At 39.8% G+C, this 9761-nt stretch overlaps 2 protein-coding genes across 2 annotated transcripts in view; both read left to right on the forward strand.

Annotated features, from left to right (window-relative positions):
• LOC118740171 overlaps positions 1 to 257 on the forward strand; it is a gene marked incomplete at its 5' end in the record, with an annotated part of 6393 nt that extends 6136 nt beyond the window's left edge. The window contains 1 exon segment of the mRNA XM_036471667.1: positions 252 to 257. Within this exon segment, the coding sequence (XP_036327560.1) occupies positions 252 to 257 (6 nt within the window).
• Positions 258 to 1890: 1633 nt separating this feature from the next.
• LOC118740172 (platelet binding protein GspB-like) overlaps positions 1891 to 9761 on the forward strand; it is a 132456-nt gene continuing 124585 nt past the window's right edge. The window contains exons 1-3 of the mRNA XM_036471668.1: positions 1891 to 2167; positions 2347 to 2763; positions 6781 to 9755. Coding sequence (XP_036327561.1) covers positions 1993 to 2167; positions 2347 to 2763; positions 6781 to 9755 — 3567 coding nt within the window. The 5' untranslated portion in view covers positions 1891 to 1992. The remainder of the gene's footprint in view (positions 2168 to 2346; positions 2764 to 6780; positions 9756 to 9761) is intronic.

The raw sequence follows: 9761 nt of genomic DNA on the forward strand, positions 1-9761 counted from the left end.
AAAAACGAGCATGGAAAATTAGGTGTGATTTTAATGGTTGCCGCAGTTGTCGTTTAGTTTCATTTTGCTTTGCTATTTTTTACTGAACTGGCTAGGTTCTGATTACAACACATTTCGGAGGGGTGTTTATTTTTTGTCGGCTTTTTACGGCTTAACATTGCTACTACTAACTGGGATTTTTATAGCGTGTTTCATGGTCAAATGCTTTAATTGATTTTGCTTTCGTTTTTCTTTTTTCATTTTTGCAATAGTCTTAATACTACATTAAAGTAAATTGAAATGCCCTAAATGGCTGGCATAAAAAACCTCATAATCCGTCAATGTATACGCCGAGGCAATTTAATTTGAATTTGATGAGTACATTTGGTAAACATTTTTTTTTTTTTGAGGGCGTAAAATAGGTTTTTATGAATAAAGGAGTGTTTCCAGCTCTCAAGAAAAACGAAAAATTCATATAAAACGCCCCACAAGAAATGGAAAAAAATTTCTTTCTATCAAAATTTCTTAAATTAGTTTGCAGCTCTCAAGAAAAAAATGCTCGGATATTTGTTTCTTCAAGAAAATTTACGGCAAAAGCAAAGTGCTTATCCAAGCAATAGAAATAATTAAAAATATTTCTTGTGACTTTTCTTGAGAGCTGAATTCTAAGCGGTATGCTGCGGTTGTATGGATAGACCGCCGAAAGTCGATGTGTGTGTGTGCGGGGTGGAAACGCGCACTGCTTACCACTACACCACAGCGGCCGCCAATACTACTTGTATGTGTAAATATCAGTAAATAGTTATTCATAACAAATCTAACGATTAAATGACTAATTTACTTGTTGAAATCGAGAAAATCAGGAAATTATAAAATCTACTTTTTATTTAAGGAGTAACTTCTTGAGCGACCAGACCTAAAGCTCAAGGTTTTCAGACGTTCATTTGTAGGTTCTGAGGAATAAAAACAGGTATTAAACAAATGTGCCAGTTACCAAATGGGATAAAAAAGGCTACTCACAACTGTAACTGAATTTCGCGTATTTTATGAAAATCATGAATTTTCTCGTGATAGTCGTTGAGCGGTACTTATACTACATTTGTGCGTATAAAATATACTTATTTATTTCTTCAGAAGCAGATTTCTAGGCTAAAGGACAACGTGCTTCCTAACATTTCAAAAAAATCTGCTCGAGAAAACGCGTAACCAGTGCGTAATTTTTTCATTAATAATACTGAATTTTTATACCAGCCCCCGTTAAAAATTTACTTCAATTCAAAGTATTTGATAAATTAAATTAATTATTACAATATGGATGTCGATCGAGTCATTGTATCCTAGAAAGGGTGACACTAGGGAACATAAGTGTCATAACGATTTTTAGAGCTAATTGCATGATCTACCCTTTTGTCTAACCTATTTTTATTATAAACCTCACCGTTCAGCTGAAAATGGTAAAAATCAATTTATGTTACCTTTGACCTTGAATAATATTTTTTATGGATCTGGGATCGATGAGGACTTTTCACACTTCATTTATAGTGGTGATCGTGATCAGCTTTATGTGAATTATTTCAACCTTGAAAATCTAACTTGACCCGGCTAATAAGAAACAGTTATATGGTTTAAATAGAGTAGCAATTAAAAAAATACTACTTACACGGGTTATAAAGTACTTCAATTAGGTTTACAAGTGATAAATTATGGAAAAAAAATTGTGCTACTATTTTGAAAAACAAATTTTTTTTTATTGAAAAGTCCCCATTTCAAAACATTTTCCCATATATATATGTACATACGCTGAATTTCGCATTCATTATTTAAAAAAGTTAATATGTATATATAAAAGAATATTCCATCGAACTTTAAAAATTTCGAAACTTTCATTAAACTTTCAAAATTTACTTTACAGATATCAACAAAGGTTTACCCATCGATTATAAAAGCGGCTCAGCCTGCTCAACACCCACAAAAGACACACTCAAAGGTTACGAGCGCAGCACGAACAATTGCATGGGACCCGTGCTTCCACCGCGCAGCGTCATGAGCGGCCTGCCCGCGCATCACTATTCGACACCGATGAACTTCCGCAAAGGTTTGGCGGCGCGCTGGCATCGTTGGCGATGTGCGCTCAACATTTGTTTGGCGGTATTTGCGTTACTTGGCCTGATTTCCATAGTTCTATATGGTAAGTACACTACACTTGTTATCATTTCACTCTGCCCGTGCTCTCTATCTCTCTCCTCTAGAGTTTATTAAGTTTTATTTCATGTATCAATTAAAATTATTTCAATTAATACTCAATTATTCACATAAATTTTCCATTTCTTCCACTTTTCCTCCTCCGTCTGCAACAACTCTGCACAGTTTCCGGTGTGCTACACTTATCCATCGACGAACCACGCACAATTCTAGTCGGCAATGAGGCATCCGAGGTGACGGCCGCCAAAAGCACTAATACGGATCTAACGAAATTCGGACAACCCACCACGGTCACTGCATCAACGGCAACCTCATCGCTCTCTTCGATATCGGCATCACAAGCGGCAGCGGCGCAGGCGGCAGCAGCGGCTTCAGCGGCAATTAACGGCAATGGTGGCTTGTTGGGTGGCAGTGGCATTAATGGTGGTAGTGGTATTGGTGGTGGCACCTCACCATCATCCACTGCCTACCAATCGCCAGCATCAGCGTCCTCAGCTGTAGCCGCCATTGGTACGCCGGGAGCAGTTGCATCTTCACCCTCATCATCGCTGTCCTCATCGCTGGCAAATGCCAATAATGGAGGTAATTATTTTCAACTTTTAATTATTTTTAAATGAGTTTCACTTGAGCGCTAAGGACCAACGCTGATGATAGCGTCGAATGAAGCGCCGCACATTACTGTCGACAACGAATCAACGAAGAAGCGTAAGATGATAAAATCGCGAAAAATAATTGTGAAATGATAAAATTAAATAGAGGCAGGTTAAATAAAAGCGCCCTGAGAAGTGCGTTAGAAAAAAAAAATTGGCATAGAGAGGCTAAAGTTTAAACGAAATCAAATGAATAAAATTGTCACTTGAACCGCGTGTCTAGCGCGGGAAGGGGCTATACGCAGTGGCTGCTTGGCTAGCTGCCGGCTACCGTTGTCTGCTGTATTTTTTTTAAGTGCAAGCGCATTATGGCTCAGTTATGCATACTTGGCATTGCATGAGAGTTGCCACATAAGGAATCTGTTAAAAGAGCTTCGCGTGTAAGCTGTTACCCAACGCACAGCATTACATACGTAGAAGTCTGTTGGTTTTTGATTTCCACGTAAAAATGGTATAGCAGTGCATGCACTGCCAAGTATGCATAACAGAGCCTTTAGACTGCTTGGTTTGACTGTTTTATGTTTTTTGTTGTGGTTTTTCTTGCTGTTATTGCTTTTGGCACAAGTATATGTTTGTTTAGCCAAAAATGTTTACCTTGCATTCTTCTTTTTTTCCACTTCAATTCATTTGTTTTGGACTGTCGTTTTATTTATTTATTTACCGCCGTCTGCTGTTGACAGCTTCGACAAAGTTCTTTAACTATAAATAGACCACGACAATGGCGACGACAAAGGCGAGAGAAAAATTGCTTACTTTTCTTGTTGTTGTGAAATAAAACACTCGGAAAATCAGTATTAAGTGGGGCAAGATGTAGGTGAAACTGAATGCAGACACCTTGCACACCGGAAATTGATGGCGAGAAGTTAAGACGGCAAAACTAAAAGCAAAAGTGAAATTCGAATTTATTTACATAGTTTTTGTTTTTGCTTTCGTTTTACAATTGATATTCTTGCTCAGGAGAAATAAATTAGTTTTCTGAATGAGCGCTGAATTTTCGTAATTTAATGCTAATTGAAGTTTTCGCAAATCGCCGTCGATGTAATGGGAACGTAGCTTTTATATGTTTTTATATACAGAGGTGGAAAAATAAATAGGGACACGGCATTTTAACAAATTTTGCCTGTTTTGCTTTGGTTTATTTAATATTTATTATTTTTTTTTAATGTCTAGCAAACCCCATATAAATTCATATTTCATATATATGCAAAAATTATAAAAATTTAGCAAAATTGCATCTAAATTTTCAATTTTTTAATCCAATATTGCTTTATTCACTTTTATAGCCCATTAACTTTTAGTAGAATAAAGTGTAAGTTTAAAGTAAAAGGTTTTTGGCAATTTTTTATGGAAAAAAGTGCATAATACATTCAGAAAAAAAAAAATTAAAAAACAACGCAATTTTATAGGATTTCAAACTTGCACTTGCACTAAATTTAATGAGCTATAAAACTGCATACTCAAAAACAAGTAAAAAATCGAATTAAAAAGTCGAAAATTTAGATGCAACTTTGCAGAATTTTTATAATTTTTGCATAAAGTTTTATATATGAACTTCTTAGATAATGAGCTATACTTTTACATCAAGATAATAAATATTAAATAAACAAAAGAACCAGTAATTTTTAAGCAAATAATAAAACCGACTTTAATTCTCTTATAAAAGTTTAAGACTGTCTTTAATTTCTTCATGATCTTATGATCGGATTTAAATCAAATTAGTATGGAACCACCTGTGAGGTAAGACCGTTCCTTAAAAAAAAAAATCGGTTAACTTGGTCCAAAGTTATGCGGTAAATACTTAACAAAAAAAAAATGTTCCGATGAACTAATAACTTTTATAACTTTTTGTGAAGTTGGTAAAAAATAGGAAAAATTTGTTAAAATGTCGTGTCTCTATTTATTTTCCATCTCTGTATTAGGAACTGAAAGTGGGTTAAGATTATTCCACTTTGTACATACATGTGTATATAAGTTTAAGTATCTGCTGCAGTCATCTAATTTCGAATATTATCAACTAAAAAGATCAAAAAAATTGGAACTGGCCTTCGATTCATCTCAGTGTAATTGCAAGTGTGAAAGGAAAGTTTTTCACATTTGGTCAGTTTGATAAAAAAAAAAAACACCCCCAGATTTACTCGAACACCAAGTTCACTGCGACAAAAATTCCAAAGACACGACTGCTGAAGACTACGCCATTTTTAACGCATTTCAAGAGGCCTAAGTGCGGTACTACAGTTGAGGTCCACCCCCCTCGTGAGATAGCCACTGCGCCCTACGGTAGATCAGCGGGATCCAAACGATAAGCACTGCCATTTATTGATTTTTAATAGGCAAAAACAATACGTATCGTTGAAAAGGGATTTGGTTTTCCAGGCTCGTCCTACTTCCCGAGACGCTTAACAGCTCCCCCGCTATATATTTCGGCCTTTCTTCCCTTCTGCTGTCCATAAAGATCCTGTGGTAGAGGCTCAACTTCATTTGGGTCCACTGGTTTCTCTTTCAGTACGCCACACCTAAGCTAAACAGCCTCTAGCTCTTTCGCCGTCCATTTTCTGGTCTTACACCGTCTATTGATAGTTGTCTTTAAGACATACCTTTTGCCTGCTTCTTCTTAAAGGTATTAACGTATTTTGGGTTTTGAATCTGATTTGGCAGTCTCTCTCGTGCTAAGTTTTCCCTCTGCAGACATGTAAGATCAACTAAGACTTCCAAATGCGGAATGATAGCTAGCGTTGCCCTCTCTGGTTTGCACTCTGCTTGGTGGCAGCTTCCCTGGTTATCGAGGCCTGAGTTGTCGCTGAACCGCTTTTGCTTAGGGAGCTCTAGACAGACTTCCTTTCCTTCTTGTTTTTGTTTTTTGATGTTCGGGTTATTAAACATTTTATTCTATGACCAACTGCCCAACAAAGTGAACTGAGTGTCCTAAAATCTGCTCCTAGGCCGTTAGTATGCCGATCCCCGCTGTCGACCATCTGGCTAAAAATTTTACTGCTCTCCGGATTAGAGGATTGTCACGTCTGGTCACCTGCAGCCCCAAGCTGTATGAAGGCAGCGTCCTACTTTTGAGGGATGTGTCAACCCAAACCAAAAATTACTGAGTGATAATTTAACTAAGCCCCGTCGGTTCTAGCGAAGTACACTCGGGATTTTCACAAAATTTTTTCATGCTTATTGCAGCCAACATACACGCATCGGGTCGGCATTGGAAAAAGGGTTTCAATAAAATATATCTGCTCTTTGAAGGCGACATGAAGCTAAAGTATTGCAGGAGTCTGAACCGCAACACAAGTCACGAATTTGAGAAGTGAAGTATTGGCATTTCATTGGCAAAGTAATGAAATTATATTCGTGCGCACAAGTAAATGTTCAAAAAATAATTCGCAAAAAATCCTGCGAATTAAAATCAAGTTAAATTGTATCACATCTTTGTTGAAATTAGAGACATTAGAAACAAGTACACCACAGCCACTCATAAATACTTGTGTCTCTAGTGATACAACAAACGATTACCACAATTTACCATTGAATTTTGCGCACGAAGGAGCGCACATGGTCCCCACAAGACTTGCTTGATTCCTTTCACCTTACATGCCTTCATCCGCCATTGAGCTCGTGGACGGAGCTGCACTCATTGGTACAATCGTATAATAAACACATTTTACACATAATTTCTGCGACAAGTCTACGAAAGCCTTTGTCGCCTTTTTGTCTAAAATCCATTTAGATAATTTGCGTAATTTATAGAGAACGCAAGAGCCCCTTCCCCCCTTAGCACGCACAAGTGGTATGTATTCATTAGAGTTTAATGAGGAAGAAATATAGGTAGACAGCAGCAATGTGTTTTATCCAAAAATATTCCGAAAATTCACGAAACAATTTTAATACTAAAAAAAATTTAAAACTAAGAATCAAATTAAATTCTGAAAAAATACGCGCTGTGCATCTCTAGGCATCAGATATGAAGTGCTGCCAGCAGCAGATATGCGCGCCACATGGTCGCACTGGAAGCGCGTGGACGCGCACAAAACAACCCAACAAAAGTGGAAGCACTTAACAAAGGATAACGCAGCACCAGCAACAGCGGCAGTGACACACCTGTCAACTGTCGCACAACGCAAAGGGCTTCAACAACAAAAATACGCAAGCAGTGATGACTGGGCAGCGGTAGTGGCAACTAGCGGTGGTAACAAGTGGCAAAAACACAAGCAGCACATCAAACGCCAGCAGCAGCAAAATCGTAAACTCCAAACGCCATTGCTGTCGCGGCAACAACAACATGGCGTGCGCAAGAAACGTTATCGACGGAGTTTAATGACAGACCAAAGTTTCGCAAGCATCGACTTAATTACAAAAACTCTCGAAGAGTATGATGATATGAATTGGCGCGACGAAGGCAATAACGGCAAAAAGAACAAAGTCACTGAACGCAACTGGGAAAATGGTGGTGGCTTAAATGATGAAAATGCAAAGCACAGCGGCAGTAATACGCGCACTGACGACAATAGTGAGAAGGTCGCTGACAGCTTTGAAGTTGTTGAAAACGCAAAGCTCATAACGCCGGAGTTGGAGTTGGACGCAAAGATGATTGAATTGGCCGCGCTACCAGTAGAGGAAGAAATGCTTGCAAATATGAGCGCGCGGCTCTCGGAAGTGCGGAAAATGGAAGATCTTGACATTCCTGCACACGCACAAAGGCAAGTAAGTGATACAGCGGCTGACGCTGAGGGCGGAAACTTAAGCAAAATACCTTCGACGGACGCTGAGGTGGGTACGTCTAGTGACAGCGCAACATTGACGCATTCAATCCAAGCGACTATCAATGCAACGCAGACTACAGCAAGTGATGAAGGTAATGCGCTGCCAACAAATCTATTAACAGCCACAAATATGCGTTGTCAAACACCAGAAAAAGGAGGCGCGCAACATAAATGTCAAATGAACGCGCTACCTGACATCAAAGGTGAAAGTAATTTTGTGGCGACGGCGGAAAAGCGCGAAAATGAAGTTAAAGACGAAAGTAAGCATGTCCTAGATATGAGCGCTTACAGCGCGCAAAGTGATTATGATAACAACAATAACAAGAATGCACCCAACAGTAATCAAACGCCAGTAAAACCTGGCGGCGTTGCCACAGCACAAACTTTGCAAATCAATAACGTATTAGGTCTCAATCAAAGCACTAATAATGACAAAAAAATTGCTGTCTCCATTGAAGTTGAAGCTGAGGAAGAAGCATCTTCTAGCGCTTTCGAATATGATGACGACGCGTCTGATGAACAGCATATCGGTGATACATTGACGACCATTGCCAAAGTTTTATCAAAGGCTTTTGAGGATAAAAATAATGAAGTGGCAATGTTGATAGAAAAGAAGACGGACGCGACGCACGAAAATGACGCGAAAATATACGAGGCGGCAGGGAGAATGCCATCAAAGACAGTTCAAAGAGAACTAAACGTAGACGCTGGGCGTGCGTCTGACGTAATCGCTACCTTGGCAACACCGCCCGCGTCTACATTGGTCCCCAGTGACATTTATAATGTGGCTTATAGTGATATTGATTACGTTGAAGGTAACACGCAGCGACAAGGAAAAGACTTTAGCGCGGCGCTTGTTAACAAAGTAAACAGAAGAAAACTAAGTCCATTTAAAGCGACGACTGAAATTAATGAGATATCGATGACAACAGACGCGCCATTTAGCAAACATGAAGCAAAAATGCGTGGCGCGGCAGTTGAAAAGTGGAAAAAAGCCTACAAGGCAGGCAGGAGCAATTTGCATGGCCACAAGGTGTACGCGCCAGCACATAGTAAGAAACTTAAAAAGCAAATGGGGCGCGCGCTACACGCACCTGACCACGTTTTGACGACAGCATCGAGGATAGCGCAATTGGTTGATGCGATTATTAATGATGATAATCAAATTGACAGGCCACCAGCAATGGCCGCGCAAAAGGATGAGGAGGCCAAAGAAGGCGCAGAACAAGTGTCAGTCAATAACGAATGCGGCGATGCTGCGGAAATTGACAAAAACGTCGCAGCAAATGATGATAATAAAATAGGCGGCGGCACGACAAAAAAGTCGCACAACGAAATGAAAGAAAGAACAAGCGCACCAGAAACTACCACGTGCAGCAGCCACTCGCATGATTTTGATGATGCAAATGATTTTCAAATCAATCGCCATAATAGAGCGGCAAATGACGCGTTGAGTGATAGTGAAAGCGATATGCTCATAGCTGCAACTGATGATAACAATAATGAGCGCGATTTAGTTGACAGCTATGATGATGGCGACTATGACGCGCACACGCCACAGCCACCATCGCCGGCACTGGAGTTGTCCGCAGGCACGTCAAATGTCATAAAAATTGATAAATCCGAAAGGAATGAGCAAAAACAGCAGCAGCAGCAGCAGCCGCCGAGTGGAGAATATGTTGAAAAGCAGGATGCAAGGAGCACGCGCGCGGAATGGCAAGAAAATCAAGCGCCTGGACGAGAACTGGAAATTAAACTAAACGGAAGTCAAACACAAAATGGACGCGCTACAACGATTGAGCAAAATACAGCAATTGCTGGTGTGCATGTCGACGCTGATGGCGTTGATGACGTTGAGACAACCACCACAACCACAACCAAACAAACAATAATGGTAACAGCTGATGAACGACAAACGATGGAGATAAATGAGCTCACGTCAGTGGCAAGAAAATCAGCTGCCGAAAGAGGCGACCGACGAAAAAGTGATTTAGAGGTTTTTGGTGGAGATGGAAATGAAAATGGAGCGGAAGTAGAAGAAGATGTCGCGGCAGCTAAAGACCAAGCAAATGTTAAAGCGCCAGTGGCAGCGACAGAATCAGAAACGGAAACCGTAGCAGAAAGAGGCTACTCGCAAATGACCGACATAGAAGTAGTAGATGGAGCAGCCCCC

Source organism: Rhagoletis pomonella, unplaced genomic scaffold, assembly GCF_013731165.1.
Source record: "Rhagoletis pomonella isolate Grant_MI unplaced genomic scaffold, Rhpom_1.0 Rhpom_scaffold_00005, whole genome shotgun sequence".
Taxonomy (NCBI): domain Eukaryota; kingdom Metazoa; phylum Arthropoda; class Insecta; order Diptera; family Tephritidae; genus Rhagoletis; species Rhagoletis pomonella.